Source organism: Styela clava, chromosome 15 (assembly GCF_964204865.1).
Source record: "Styela clava chromosome 15, kaStyClav1.hap1.2, whole genome shotgun sequence".
NCBI lineage: Eukaryota > Metazoa > Chordata > Ascidiacea > Stolidobranchia > Styelidae > Styela > Styela clava.
The window spans coordinates 12,305,527-12,321,012 of NC_135264.1; the positions used below are offsets into that span (position 1 = coordinate 12,305,527).

The following is a 15,486-nucleotide window of genomic DNA, read 5'->3' on the forward strand; positions in this document are numbered from 1 at the left end:
GTTTTTTATCAAATTCGAGTAAACTGTCTAATTCTTTTCGATGAGAATCAAACGGAATGTAATCTTCGTCTGGTAATGAATCAGGAATTTTTATAATATTTTTGTCAGAATAATCCTGATTTTCTTTAAATTGGGATTCTGATAAATTATTGTCCTTGTTAAAAAGTGGGTATACTTCAGGGTAATTTAAAGATTGATTTGGGCTTGGAGGTGGGGTAGAATAAGAATTTTCGTGATTTGAAATACCATCAATACTTTTAAGAAAATTATCTTCATAGACAAGTTTATCATCTTCAAATGAAACCGAGTATCGAGATTCTTCAGTCTTATGATTATATTCCTCGTTTGTTTCATTATTGTTTTGCTCTACTTTATCTTGGCGATTATATGCTTTATCTGTCCAGACTGCAGATCTTGGTCGAGCTTGAGACAAAGAAACACGTTCTGAAAAGTAAATATTACATCCATTTTATGTTTTTCTTCGAAAACAATAAAAAAAACGTATCGCTAAGAATTGGGGGAAAACGACCTGTTGGACAGGTGTAAAAACAAACGTATTCATTGTTTTGTAATGAAGTAGCAGTCAAAAATGACTGGAGAAAAACATATTGTTTATACATAGACCTAAATAAATAGTTTTAGTAGCTTTTTCCATTTCCGTGACAGCCCGCAACTTTTATCAGAGATTTGTATCATTCTGAGTGAGTGCCGGTAGGATTGCTCTGAGCAAATCTTATTTGACAAAAAACATGCGTTCATTAATTATTATAGAAAGATTCAATACCTTTTTCTAATGTTGTTCTTGGGGAAAGAGCCACACCCATTACGTTTGTTATTGGAGCATTGAGTGTTGTATATCTCGTCGGTATAGACTGCTGTCTGTCTTTTCGTGATATGAAAAAATTGATTATTTTCTCATTTTTATCTTTATGTTTTCCGGTGGGAAAGACAGGAAGCTCGGACGTGGGATAAGTATAAGTTCCAGCATCATTTGAACGTGCGGAGAAGCTTCGTAATGGTAATACTGACCCATAAGACTTCGTTGGATTTCTAGAACGAAGAGGATAAGCTGTTTGCGGCCTCGTACCATTTGATTTGTATGTTTTTCTTCCCGTATCACTTCTAGCATTTTTTGATGGCGATTTACCACGAAAACGATTTTCTTTAGAATTTCCGTTGATTGGTTCTGGAACCACTGGCGGTGTAATGAATAATTTTGAAGATATTTCAGGTCGTTCTATTGTATTTACCATGTCTTTGGTAATTGATAATGACCATTGGTTAAGCCATAACCATCTTGCACACTCAATATGCCCTCGATCTCTGGCTACTTCAATTGCCGACTTGTTGTGAATGTTGTGACACCTATACAAGTTATAAAAAAAACATCAGTCTCGAACCATAGAGGCACATAAATTCATGCATAGGTTGGTTAGAGCTAAGTTAAGTGAGTTACCAATGGTGAAATGAATCGTAAATCTACATGATATTTACGGGAGCGGGAGGGAGAAACGTGAATTCGGTTTATTACCAAAAAGAAAATTATAATCCTATATTTGAATGAGAATTCATGTATATATATTACTCGTTTAATTTTCTCTATGTGAATACGATGTAATATACCGATATCAATCTTATTTTTAGTTAGTGGCTTACCTAACGTTAGCGCCATGCGATACAAGCAGTTGTATTACTGATAAATGACCCTCGGATGCAGAGACATGAAGACAACTGTTTCCGAGTAAAGTCGTGTACGTTCCATTTGCGCCTGAAAACATTGTTAGTACATTACAAATTAGCATAGAGTTATGAAGGTTTTGTTATGTAGAACATAATATTAGTCTACCTTGCTTGAGAAGCAGTTTACATAATTTTTCATCTCCTCTTCTAGAGGCAATAAAGAGTGATGTTCCCAACAAGTGCTCATAATCTCTATCCCGTATAAATCCATGTTCACTAGGTAACCCAGAGATCAGTTCGAGCTGTTCTTGTGCTATGTTCAAGTAACGTTTCACGTCAGACACGCTGCCTTTCCAGCAAGCTTGAAATAATCCATTCCACGCATCATTCAGATGTACTCTAGTAGTAAAAAGATTAAAATTGTTACAAATGAATCTGGGATTCAAAATTTCATGGCGTGGAACACCATAAATAATAAAATTTTGCGACTATGATACAATAACGTTGAAGTTAGCTTTAGCGCTCTCAAATATTTTCCCAGTACCTTACTGTGTCTCCAAATGATACATTTTTTCCTTGAAAAAGAGAGTCTTCGTCGTCGAATGATTTTTCCGGAATTGAATACATTTCCATCATAATAGAGGGAATTCCGCTCAGAAGTTCAAGTTCAGCTTTGATTTGATAAATTTTAACCTCATATTGTAGATCTCTCAATGTGAATACTGAAATTTATATAAAAAAAAATTGTAAATGTTACTGAAATTTTGATTTATATATTTTATCTCGATAAAATAAATTAATTTCGGAAAAACTGACTCGAGAGGCTTCAAGCCTTGTGACATGTTATATTTACTGGTGTATAAGTCAGTAATCATTAGTATATTTTTACTCATACTAACACTTTGCAGACAAGATTCAAAACACGAACTACAAATGGCATTTCAGGACGAAGAGAGACTCAATAAAAGCTGTTATCTGGAGGCGAAATCCTCGATGTAACCGTTATATATATCGTTAATTTCCCGTTTAAATTTGTAATTTAGTGCAGGAATCCTACATTAAGAAAAAAAGATAACTTTGACCGTAGCCCACTACCTACTGAATTGTCAGCAATATAATCAACAGAGAATTCCAGTCATTCGTAAAGCCAGAAAACTTAAATTGGAACCAACTTTGGAAGAGGTGCTTAGTAACAGGGACATTGTTGAAACTGTTATTGAATTTGTTTTGTCTACGGGCAGAAATATTTAGGATTAGATACTTATTGTAATTGATTTAATTGTATAATTATATATTTGTAAATATTGTAATATATCTTAGTATTGTATTTTAAAATTCGAATTGATCGAAGGCGCAAAAGACCACTGAAGTTATAAACGCAATAAAACATATAACAACAACAAAATACTGGCAACATAGTCCAATCTACATATATAAATAAAAAAAATGATACCTTTACCGATTAATTCACTTACGATCCACCAATGTGTAATTTCATCAATATACAGTACAAATAGGGAAAGTAGGATCGTTAAGAACCGAGCCAAGTGTTTACTGAACGTGATGAATCTCACAACTATGGATTATATCTACTTATGGTTTTAGCAAGCATTAATTCTTGGAATTATAAGCAATGTGGTGTGACAATATTAGAACAAGTTTTGTTTTACAAGATTTTTTAATGATTTGGTCGCACTAAAGCAATATCACGTATTTCACCCTAATTCTACTATTATATTCTTTATTGGAGCCACGAAAGGTACTCACGTAGTATGCGTATCAGGTTAGGGTTAGACCATAATTTTATTCCGATTTTCTATATTTTAGTTCTATTACGAGTTCGGGGACTGTCTGTGTTAGCCAAGTGAATATACCCCCTGCCCATAGGTTTTAATCCCTTTACACAAATTGATGTAAAATATGTGAACAAAATTAGTTACCTCTATATTGGTACACACACACTTCAAAAAAATTATCCGCCTATTATTGAAATTATATTAAAATCAACTTTGTCGCCATGTTACATCTACCATATTGCCACACGGGGATATGGTAGTAACATTCATCTTCTGTAAATACCGTACTGTTATAAATTTTATTTCCTACGCAAACGTGGTATTGTGGTTACATTCAATAACATCGAACTGTAGAGTTAACAATCGAATGATGAAAAGACACATTTGCTAGGTTAATTTTGACCAAATATCAGTGAATATTGGCTTCAACAATTACCATACCTTCGCATATAGTTTCGTTACTAACATACTGTTCATGTTACGGCTATATTCTGTCATACGTAAGTCCCAATAGCATTATGGCTACGTCCTAAAATTTGTGAATTAACCTTATGAGTTTTACAATGTTTGATATAGACATTTGGAAGCAGTTCACAACCACTTCCCAATCACAAGAATTAGACTTTCAGCTATGAGTACCCTTTGTCATAAACGAAAATATATATATTTGCTATATATTGATCGATTAACGCTTTCTAATTGCCTTGGGTTCGACAAATTTAAAAAGATTCTAAACAACTTTGTTTAGAATTTATGAAATGTGATATCATCTTACCGTCTGATTTGTCTTCGTGTACAATTCTCACAAACAAAACTAATTTTCTTGGTATATTTCCAAAGTCTCCCTTTTGTACAGAAGTGGGATTTTTAGTGAACGAGATTCGAAGCCATGGCTTCCACGCTTGCCGCTCTTCTACGCCGCCCACCATTTCAACAACTTAATACTATATTTTAGTTTTACTACTATACAATATTTTTAATAAGATATCAAATTAAAATGAATTAATTATGAGCTCTCCATGTCCATATTGCTACTTCAATGGAAAAACTTTAATGTCTAAGATTCCGAATATCTATTTCCAATTGAGCAAACTCTGTTCATTCAGACTCATTTAAAAAAAAATGGCAAGGATATATTGTGACAATTCTAATGGTCGGGACTATTGGTCTTGGTTTGGTCTCGCTCCATTCCTTATTGGGCTATATCTGTCAAAAATTTTCACGCAGAATTGGCATCACTCATGTGATATTAATCCATGTTTTGACGTTTCCAACACTTGCACACAAAACGACTACAAGGTCGAAAAGTGACACCTAAAATTGACGTAGCGATGGCCTTATTTCATAGCAATTTCATTGAGTTGGACAATTAAGTTAAATCGAACATCTACATTACATCCGACAAACCTCAGCATTCTATTATCTTTTGTTTCGATCAGAAATTTTTTTTATCTGATAAAATAATTCTGAACTACCTGAAGCTACTCCTGATTCGCGAGCTCTCAATACCAAATTACACATTTCCTTATAGATACGTGACCAATATATCTTCTCGGGGATCAACTCCGCCACCTATAATTATCGCGAATCCCAGAAATTTGAAATTACGAATTCATACAGGCTATAAGCTTGAGGCATGGTTACATATTACCTGTTACGTAGATTTATACATATATCATGCCTAGTGTCTAAATATTTGAGCATCAAACCTGAAAACCACATTAATATATTGTGGCGTTGTTACTAGCAATGTAAATCATGATATACACGTATTAGCCTCAACTAGCAGATGCTCGGTTCAGCTTAGTAACACCTTACTCTGATCCGCAAATATTTAAATATTAGTCTTTGTATTGTGGTCAGTTGGAATTATATTTTCTGATAATGGATCACCAGATAACAATACCGAATACTTCTTTTCAATAAAAAAGTCTGAAGAGTGCCTGACGGAACGCGACGAAAAGAAATATTAGTATTTGACAAACAAAAATATGCGGCGTCTGTGAAGGATAGTAGCGTAGAACAATCATATTACTCTGCAATTTTCGATATATTTCTTCTATAAATTATTCCACACTTAGAACTTAGATTGTGACATCTTATATTTATATTAAGTATCGTTTGAGTATCGTGTGACACTGCGTGCCACACTTACGGTAGCCAGGGAACAAAATTGACATTCGTCAGACGCGGTTCATGTCCGTAGTAGACTTAGAGCATGATATATTACCTTGTGGCTCTCTTTGAATAGCAATTGGGATAATATTTCCATCCATATTTCTAATGGTATCCATATATATACTTGATATAAATTGCTTTGGCGTCAACCAACGTCCACAATTATGCGTAGAACTTCGCTTTACCCAAGCTCAATGATTTGAGGGCTATCAGTCACAACCATGAACTTCTACGCAAGGATATAGATAATATTAAACAAAACTAAAACAAAATAAATTTAGCGGTACATAATCACGATAGAAAGGATGCTTAGTGTCTGTTTAAACTGAAATTAAATTTCATTGTTTTTTCTTGCTATAGTTTTATGTTATGGTTGTTTCATGTGACGCTTTTCTAACCACAGTTTTAGCAACGGCATATCTCTTCAATTTTTTATTGCTGTGTCAACATTGTAAATCGTATAATTAACGCGAGGAAAGTATTTTTTACGTATGGAATGGTTATTCATTTACAGCGTCGTTAAATATGATTTAGTATATATTATAAAATGTCGCCTAGTTTCAGTGTTTTTTTTATAATACAAATGTGAGATGCACAAAAACTACAGTGCCAGTTGTCCTATAGACATAATCTGCAATCTGCCATTTTCAAAATTCGACTCCCGGAAAGGTCCTGATATTCGCAATTCAAAATAACGACAGTTGGTATTGGTTATATTTTGGATCAAAACTTATTCAAACGGGCCCAAAAATTTTCAGTAATGATTTCTATTTAGGAATGCATCAACATTTTATATTACATTCGCATAAAAAAGAAATTACAGAATTGCATTGTGAATTGATATCTCCCTTCATCTAAGTTTATACGTCTCATGTTTCACAATAAACGATAAAAAGCACTTTGTTTTTTTTTAAATCTGAACTGTTTTATCACGTTTACACAAAGTTGCCTGTTTAAATATTAATTTGCGAGAAAAATAGTTTAGACAGAATATGTCACATAATGTATCAATGGATAATGTCAATATATCGCAGATAAACACAAAACGAGCCACTCATTAGTAAAGATTGCTGAACTTGCAGTCCGAAGCAGGCCCTCCTTGTAAAAAATCGTGTCGCCTTTGCTCTGGTTGTCCTGTCATTTGAAAGCTGATTAATGATTCTTGAAATCATCCACGATAATGAATTTAAACAAAATGCGAATCGTTTCATCCGCTCTTCATCCAGTAATCTAAAACTAGAGATTCAAGGGGATTGCGCGATTGCTTTTAAATACTGCGATTGCTTTTGAACCCGTTTTTGTTTTTAGAGCTATAGGTTTGGCATGGTTTTCGAACCTGTTGTTGGTGAAATGGTGAGTTCGATACAAAGAAAAGAACAGTTGTAATTTGGTTAAGAAATATCTTCAATATGCATAACTTGTTTGTTGTCCGGAACTTAATGTGTAGTCTAGTCTCTTCATGTGTTAATATCATTGGTTGCAAATCATCACTGCTTTATTATTTAAAGTGTAGTAGAATCGTGTTCGTCAAGGAGATCCATAATCACATTCAAGTTCACAAAACGCAGCTCATCTGGATTAGTTAGATCAGCGGTTCTCATCTATTTACAGACTGCGTGGCACATTAGTGTTTTACTCTGGTCGCGTACCACCGACAAAATCCCCTTTCGGGTGGGAAACAATGCCACAATAAACCCGCCGTGGGAGTATTTTTGAAATATGGCACTAAATCCATTTATAGGCTGTGGTGCAAAGTTTTAACGCAATATTTATGTGCAGTAATTACGTATTAATCGCGTGCAAAATTGTCAGACCGTCAGCTGAAAAGCTTTAATCATCCCCACCACTGAATTGTCGCAAAACTCGGACGAATACTTTTTGACGCCGCCATCCGCCAGCACAAACTGCCTAACCTAGTCTCCAAATTAATTAGCCATAAAACTTAAGATTATGCCGATCAATCAACACATACATCAGGTACGTCGAACTATCCCTTGTTGCCAATTTCTCAATGTAGATGCATTGTGAACGTAACACATAAAACGAGCGAAAACGAGCCCGCCTCGTGTTAGATGGGCAGTAGCGGGCGAGGGCGATCTCTGAAGATAAATACGGTACTGGTAGCGCTATAAACCCGTTCATCGACTACATACAGTATGAGAGATGAAGAGAAAACGTTGCCACCATATTTTAGTCAACTCGAAAGTTAATTGTTGCAATAATTCAAAGCTGATCGCGTACCACTTGAAAAGCTGAAAATCACTGAGTTAGATCGTGTATCTACAAAGATTTGACTGATGAATGACAACATGGATAAATATTCATTACATGCAAAGCAACGGCATGAGAAACAGAAAGTCGTGAGATTTTGGGAAGTAAATTAGAAGAAAGAAGTTGAATTTATTGCGAAGTATTTTCAAATTTTGTTTCACAATGTTTATGCACAATTGAAACACATTTTTCTATATCGCTAGTGTGATTAGTATGGTGTACTCACTGTAAGGCTAATATCGTTTAAAGTTGGAACGTTTGAAGTTGAAACGTCTAATATCTCACTTTGCTCTTTCCATTTCTTAAACCTTATTTTTAAAACCGGGTCCATTCGGGACTCTTGAAGGATAAGACTTGTATTATTAACTGTCCATCTATTGTATGGTATCCGACTCACCCAACGGAAGACCCCAAGCATATATCGAACGATTTCAGTAAGCCTAGTTTGACACAGACTATTTTGCTATCGTTTCCGCTTCCACAGAGCATTGATATACTATATTTATATCATAATAATATACATACTGAATACTTGCACTATAAAGATAATAGCCATAATATAAGTAATATATATAGTCAAATAATTTGTTAATGAGTAATCCTGTAATTTCACTTTGGTAGTTTCAGTTTTCCTATTTCATCTTGGAACATCCAACGGACATATCAAGAGACACAGTAACGTTCAAATCAATCAAAGCATTTCTTGTCCGCAACAAATCTGATGCCGTCGGATTTGGTTTTGAAGTGAAAACATTAACGAAGATGTTTTCTAAAAAAATAGCAAATTTTCACCAAGGGCCTGATGACTGACTGGGTTATGATATAAAGTCTCACCTCCAGAGAAACTTGAGCTGCAAAAAACATGAATCCAATATGTTGAATAATCAGTCACAAGAACTACTTTATTTTTTCCGGTTCCGATTTCAACAGCTATATAATTTAGAATTGTGAGGAAATAATTAACGCAGTATTGTAAAATATTAGCAATTTCTTATACTTCTTTACGTAATATAAACTTTTACGTTGTAAAGTTTCATTTTTCAGAACTTTATTTTGAAAAACAAGAGTTCGAAATGTATAATTATGTACCAATTGTGTAGGCCCGACTATACAGATCCTTTTACTATACGGTGCGGTGCGTTCAGGGTCATATTTAAAAACGATAGCGTGTGCTCTTGGTAGATTGGGGGGTATCAAGTCAAGTTTATTTTTCCCAACCAGTAAATAAATAAAAAACATATGAACACAGAAAATACGAGAAAAAAAATGAAAATTACAGTTTTACTGGGGAAGGGAAGTCGCGAGAAACCAAAGCTGGTTATCCAGCAGCGACATCTAAGGTTCAAATATCTAATTTGAAAAAGGGAAATTTTAGAGTTAAGAAACTACTGTTTTTGATGGTGAGTACGGTACGAATCATCAATTTAACATTGCTTAATAGGGATAATTAGTTTCTTGAAATTGCATTAAAAGAGTCGGAAACCAACTGCTGGACGGAAATTTCCCAATTCAGTTGAATTAATTATAGCAAGGGCCGTTCCGACATTTATAAATATATAATATATATATACACACTCAATTCGGTCAGTATTAGAAAATTAAGCATGCGAGAAAATGAATTAATCATTAAGCTACAATAAAATGAAAGTTTTGCAGTTTTACTGGGGAAAGGAAAACCAAAACTGATTTACGAGTGGCAACACCAAGTATTAAACACCAAGTACCATCCGTATTAAAAATTCCAAACTTTTGAATTCGTGAATTATCTAACTCAGAGTTTCCCAAACCTTTTGGCCCGCGGACCCTTATTTGTGAGTCTTTGACGGCCCCCAATTCTGAGTCGTATCCATTAACGTGTTACGTGATAACTGTACGCCTATCTTACCTCCCATTAGTGCATCCTTATCGTACCTTGTTGGGGTCAGTCTACTTGCAGCTTTGAAATAATTCGAATCCCCTGGAAAATATTTTGAGCGTATGGTAGTTACTCTGCTGTTTCGCAATATCTTAAAGTTTAACGTTATGTTTTTGTATTGCTGGTGGATAATGACCACGTTGTAACAAAGTTTAGCTTTTCTCAAAAAGCTCATCTCAGGCTCTACCTGACAACAATTCTACCACCAAAATACTTTTTCTTATTCCAAATTCTTTTTTTCCTGGCTATTGTGGGACGGAATTACATTAAAACAACAACAAGATGCACAAATTTCAAAGCAACATGAAACATATTATATCATACCTACACCCGTATAAGTTGCAGTTTCATCGCTTTTAACAACAGAAACAGTAAAGCTTTCCGGAGATTTTCTGTATAGAGAAACAGCGATTAATCTAAAGAAAAAGCTAATGTGTTTGGCATAGAACAGGCTATATATATCAGGGGTGGACAAGAATTCTAGACCAGGGGCTAAAAATCCGCCCACCTAGACCGACGGAACATGCAAGTGTGACGTAAAAGGTTACAATTTATGAACAATATTTACAGTGTTACAAATGTAAAAGTGGATAATAATAAGCCTCGTGCCAAAACTAAATTTGATCGCAATCTCAACAAAATCCTTCAGCTATTTTTCAGCTAAAACTAGTTTGGTTGTGGCAGCTTCTGGCACGCCAGATTGTAATACCCAACGGACCGGATTTGGCCCGCGGGCCGTGGTTTGCCCATGTCAGGGCTATATGAAATAGTATAGCTGAAGTTGTATAGTAGCGATAGTTTCTCAACATACTGCGGTGGAACTATGTAAAATGAACGATAAATGGCAACATAACTACGATAATGATCGAAAAAAGTAAAATTATCGGCTTGGATCTTTAATATAAAATTTCTACCATACCCGGATTGATATTAATTGGTTTCGCGAACTTCAAAGTTGCCGTCAGCATCAGGGGTCACGTTCGTAATGACTTGACAAGAAATAATTTTGGAAAATATTTCGTCATGCGAATGAAATGTCTGGTACCAAACTTTGGGAAGCTGTTGTGAAAATGAGGAACTTTTTTAAATTTTTTATTAGGTTGAAGTTTTACGATTGAAATGTGATGCATTTGGGTATTGGTTTTCAATCGGTGACCCGCGGCAGTTCCATAGGGGCCACAATTCCAGGCGCAAAATTGATTTTATTGCGATTTGATTTGCATACTTTTCCCTCATACGAGAAAATTTCTCGTTTTACGTTTTAATTTTCACAAGGATTCGCCACAACGCCTATTTTCACAATGATTCGACACAACATGAATTTTCACACAACCCTAAGGTTGTGAAAAGGTTATTTCAGTAACCGGGTAATTTCACTTTCTTGCGCACGAATTGTTTGATCAGAATGTGATTTGGAATATACCAATCAAATAAACATTCTAAATATCCTTGTGTTCCGCGAATTTTAACCCTTTTCTGTCGTGGAAGCTAAGTCAGTGGCTTTGAAAACAATATTTTGAGTTTGAAATAATGGACGTTGAATTTTCTTACAGTAAATACGAGTTTCGTGCATCAGGAGAGATCAGCTTTGGAACTATTTTGATTTATTGGACTGGACTGGCATCGGTCGTTGTCCACTTCATGAATAATATTATACGTATTCTGTAGCCGTAAACAATATTAATATTATAGAAAATAAAATGCACCATATGTTCAATAAATGCTTTATAATTATTGCTAATGAACAGCATATCTTACCTGTGTCACGTTGATGTCATCCTTCGGTGTTATTCCGCAATTTTCAGTACTCGTTGAAATGGGTAGAAATATCACAATCGCAGCAATTAAAAAGGTCTCACTTGTTGCGACGTTTATTAATTTCAACATGGTTCAATCGAGCTCCGACGAACCTTTGCACTGTTTAGAATTTTCTTGATTCAAGTCTCATCGTTCTTCTTTGTTTACATATTATTGATATGAAACGGAGATAACGTAGTGTCTCAAAAGAACTGTTCTTGCTCAATGCGTCATCCAATTAATCAATAACAAACAAAACATGCAGAAACGAGATTTGAACCATACGTGGGTAACTTAAAAGGAGACATTAAAAAAAATTGAGAGTGTTTACATCCGAGAAAAACATCCTTCTATAAAAGAGGTGAAAGTACCCAAATGAGTTTCGTGAATATATGATGACAATCATAAGAAGTCGATGATGGATGTATTTTTAACGTTAAGGTTCACTATATTGTTCTGCATTTAGGCCACCGTTATATAAATATATATCCAAGCAAAATGTTTACGTATGCTACCTTTGCATGTTCTAACAAGAAAACTGAAGAGGGAAACTCAGTAAAATATATTTCGAAAAATAAGAATTTTCATAAAATAACTTGCCTTAAAAGTAATAAAAAAATAGTCATTGATCCGAAAAGCGATACTCGAAAAGCGTTATCTGAAATAGGCCGCGAGCCGAGGCCATTTATTTTTCAGTTTCGTAGCGCACATGAGGTAACTACCTGAAAATGATTTTAATATGTTCCTCAGAAATTTAGTAACAAATATTGCCTTGTTCCCACTTCCAAAAGTTGCACGTTTTACGGAAAAGACGCTTTTACTACAAGAAATATGTGCTACGATCTGTCCTATGATCTGTCCTATATTCTCTACATTTCCGGCAATGAACAATGACTTCTGCATGACGTAGGCCTACCAATTGAATCGAATCAGCTGTTAGCGAGCGGATGAATCTTAGTTATTACTGCTAGATCTTGCGATATTTGTTACTAAATTTTTAGGAAAAATCATTTTCAGGTAGTTACTTGATGTGCGCTACGAAACTCACTTTCTAGGCGTTTTTCAGGGCCTCGGCTCGCGGCCTGAAACATTCGTTTAGTTTTTCAACACTTAGTTAAATGTTTTATTTGTTTTGACACAATGATAATTTAAAAAGAGACTGTCAAGAAGGTTGTTCAACACTTTCTAATGCGTTGTCTGATTTTTGTTATTTTGATTTATTTTGTTATTTGGCATTTGAATATTTTTAATGATAATGATAAGAAACTTCACCCCACAGTTTTTTCTTCTTTCGCAATTTGAAGTATTTTTGTGTTGTGTTCATATGTATTTGATTTAAAAAAAAATTGCATCCTTCAAGTTGATAACTCATTCAAATCCTATCGATTGTATTCACACATTTTGTATTGTATATATTTACTTGTAGTGTTAATGTTATTGTTGAAAATATCTCTCTTCCAAACAAATTGATCATTTAAGTATAATTGAAAGAGCCAAATTCGACTCAATTTGGATTTGGAACATTGTCTGAGCTTGGCAGTCCACGATAGCCACTTGTGAAAGTTCAGTATCTGATTTATGTCGTATTTTGGATATATTATATTAAAATTTTAAGAAAGTTATTCACGATTTCGTGCACGTCGGAATGAACATTTTAAAACATTTGTCGTATTGTAGTTTTATCGTGCGAATCACGGAACCGCAGCCACATTTGTGCGGGCTGTGTCCTCTGACGTCACTATCATGTTTGTGGTGGAATTTGGGCGTATCATATTCCTATCAATGGCCAATCAAGATTCGAGTTTGCTCATATAGATTCAGGAGTGTGTAGTGTTGTGTTCAATAGTCTTGGTCCACAGCCGGTTACAGCTGTAGTGGGTGAGTTCATTGTATAAATTATTTGTTTCTCTGACTGGCAGAGCTGTTGTACTGTTGTAACGGTGCTATCTTCAGATCTCAGGATCTTGCTGTAATGCGATGCGATTCCTGCAGTTCTGTAGTTTTCAGGATTGTAGTGTGGCTATTTGCTGATTTGTAAAATGCATTTAAACTATAGGAAGAGAGGAATTAATGTGTCTTGTAATTTTTCCTGTCATCGGGTTCCATTTTTAAAGTTAGACGCCTGAATATTTTCGATATTCGATTTTATAAATTTTCGAATCCCATGCAGGGATGGTTATGTGCGAGAGGATTGCTGGACTCTTCGCCGCCGTTGGGTGGTTCACGTAACCGCTGGTCGATTCATGCCTCCGAAAACAAACAATATAACTAATCCCATACCAGACTTGGAATGGTAACCGGACGAGAGGCCGTGGTTCGCCATATGGATAAGCCGTCTTATCGGCTTTCCTCTCCCCCGGGATAAATATGTAAATCCTATCCTATACTATATCAGACAATTGATCAACCGTTTATATTCATGTTTATGTTTGTTGTGATTTGTTTTCTTTCTTTGGTGAGTGAACACGTTTAATACGTTATAAACTTATTTTCAGGTTTTGTTCACTTTACATATTCTTCGCCATTCTCTTTTTTGTGTATTGTTTTATTTTTTGAGAATGAATCGAAATAAAATTTATCTATCTTCATTTGTAAATGAGTTCTCAACAAAACATGTCCTTCCCTACTGCCCTAATACTGTAATACAGTAATAGTTTTCTGAGATTACAAAGAATTTTTAAAAGTATCATTCTGTCATTTGACAGACTAACTTTTCTAATAGTCATCTTCAATGTGAACCTTAATAACATCAGCAAATAGGCTAGGAGTTGACCTCGATGACCGCATGGTCGTATCTCTCCTTCCCGTCAATACCAAAGCAATTTTATTTGTGTTACACATTTATTTCATATTGGTGACTGTTTGTTTTTTGGGGTCTGGTATAGTTTAGTACCACACGTACTTCTAGTTGACCTGGCTCAACAATTTTTGCATATGTCAATCCTAACCCCCACCTAACTACGTCACCGAAAAATTACGGTACGTCATTTCGACGTCACAGTGGCGTAATAAGGCCCACCAAAGTATGCGGATGGTCGTCCAAAACGCGCAGACGATCACCCGAAATCGAGCAAGCTATTTCTCTCGATAGCTCGCCACAACGATCACGATAGAAGGGAGATCGCCGGCGTTAGCGAGTTCGTTATCGGCGGCGCGATGGTGACGTCGTAGTGACGTAATTTTTTGTAAGCATAGTCAGGTAGGGGTTAGGAATAACATATTTCCAAATTTAAATATGCTACGCCCACTGGAAGTACTTGTGGTACTAAACTATACTAGACCCGTTTTTTGGTGGACAAAATAATAAATCTCTCTTTCTCTCTTTTCATTTATTCTGATCTGTACTTGAAGTGTTCATCTGATGAGAATTAAATTTTTTTAAGTTCGGATATGGAAGTTAATCTTGCACTTGTCGTCATACACTCTTATTCGAACACTGACAAGCATTTTAGACTGTGAATACGCCGTCTTATTGGCATAATTCTCCTCCCAGGCTTTGCATCAATAAGTATCAAAAAGTACATTTCTGTGTTGAAAGTTTCCTCATGTCATATATTTTTTAATATTAGGTATTTATTATAATTATATTATTCATTTTTTGGTTATATAGTTTGAAAATCAAGAAACATTGTGAGTTTTTCACAATTTATATTAACGTTGTTGGCTGTATTAAGATTACACTTGAATTACTATCTATTATGTCGTTAAAACTTCCTCCGCTTCGAGTATGTCAGAGTCTACTTGAAGAAATTTCAAGAGCATCTACAAAAAATATTAACTCTGATATGTACAAATATGTCTTGAATAAATATCGAGCAAATCAAATTTCTTCAGAAAGATATTGTCGCG

At 35.0% G+C, this 15,486-nt stretch overlaps 1 protein-coding gene and 1 long non-coding RNA gene across 2 annotated transcripts; both read right to left on the reverse strand.

Annotated features, from left to right (window-relative positions):
- Window positions 1-27: 27 nt before the first annotated feature.
- LOC120334521 (uncharacterized) lies at window positions 28-4,431 on the reverse strand. The gene is made up of 7 exons (XM_078109457.1): window positions 4,252-4,431; window positions 2,225-2,402; window positions 1,847-2,079; window positions 1,657-1,768; window positions 785-1,365; window positions 176-444; window positions 28-69 (listed from the first exon to the last, which is right to left on the reverse strand). The coding sequence occupies exons 1-7, from the start codon at window positions 4,403-4,405 to the stop codon at window positions 28-30; spliced, it is 1,569 nt and encodes a 522-aa protein (XP_077965583.1). The 5' UTR covers window positions 4,406-4,431.
- A 3,639-nt stretch (window positions 4,432-8,070) lies between these two features.
- Window positions 8,071-11,817, reverse strand: LOC120334520 (uncharacterized). Its single transcript, XR_013468965.1, has 6 exons — window positions 11,599-11,817; window positions 10,760-10,899; window positions 10,165-10,232; window positions 9,811-9,882; window positions 8,760-8,855; window positions 8,071-8,694 (listed from the first exon to the last, which is right to left on the reverse strand). It is a non-coding gene; the product is annotated as an uncharacterized LOC120334520 (long non-coding RNA).
- Window positions 11,818-15,486: the final 3,669 nt, after the last annotated feature.

What these genes read in the sequence shown, in the direction of transcription:
- LOC120334521 (XM_078109457.1), bottom strand. Translation starts at nt 4,405, where the DNA reads ATGGTGGGCGGCGTAGAAGAGCGGCAAGCGTGGAAGCCATGGCTTCGA. An exon ending in ACACGAAGACAAATCAGACG is followed by an intron (nt 2,403 to 4,251) that starts GTAAGATGATAT and finishes TATAAATTTCAG; the next exon opens with TATTCACATTGAGAGATCTA. An exon ending in AATCTTTAAATTACCCTGAA is followed by an intron (nt 70 to 175) that starts GTATACCCACTT and finishes ATTCATTACCAG; the next exon opens with ACGAAGATTACATTCCGTTT.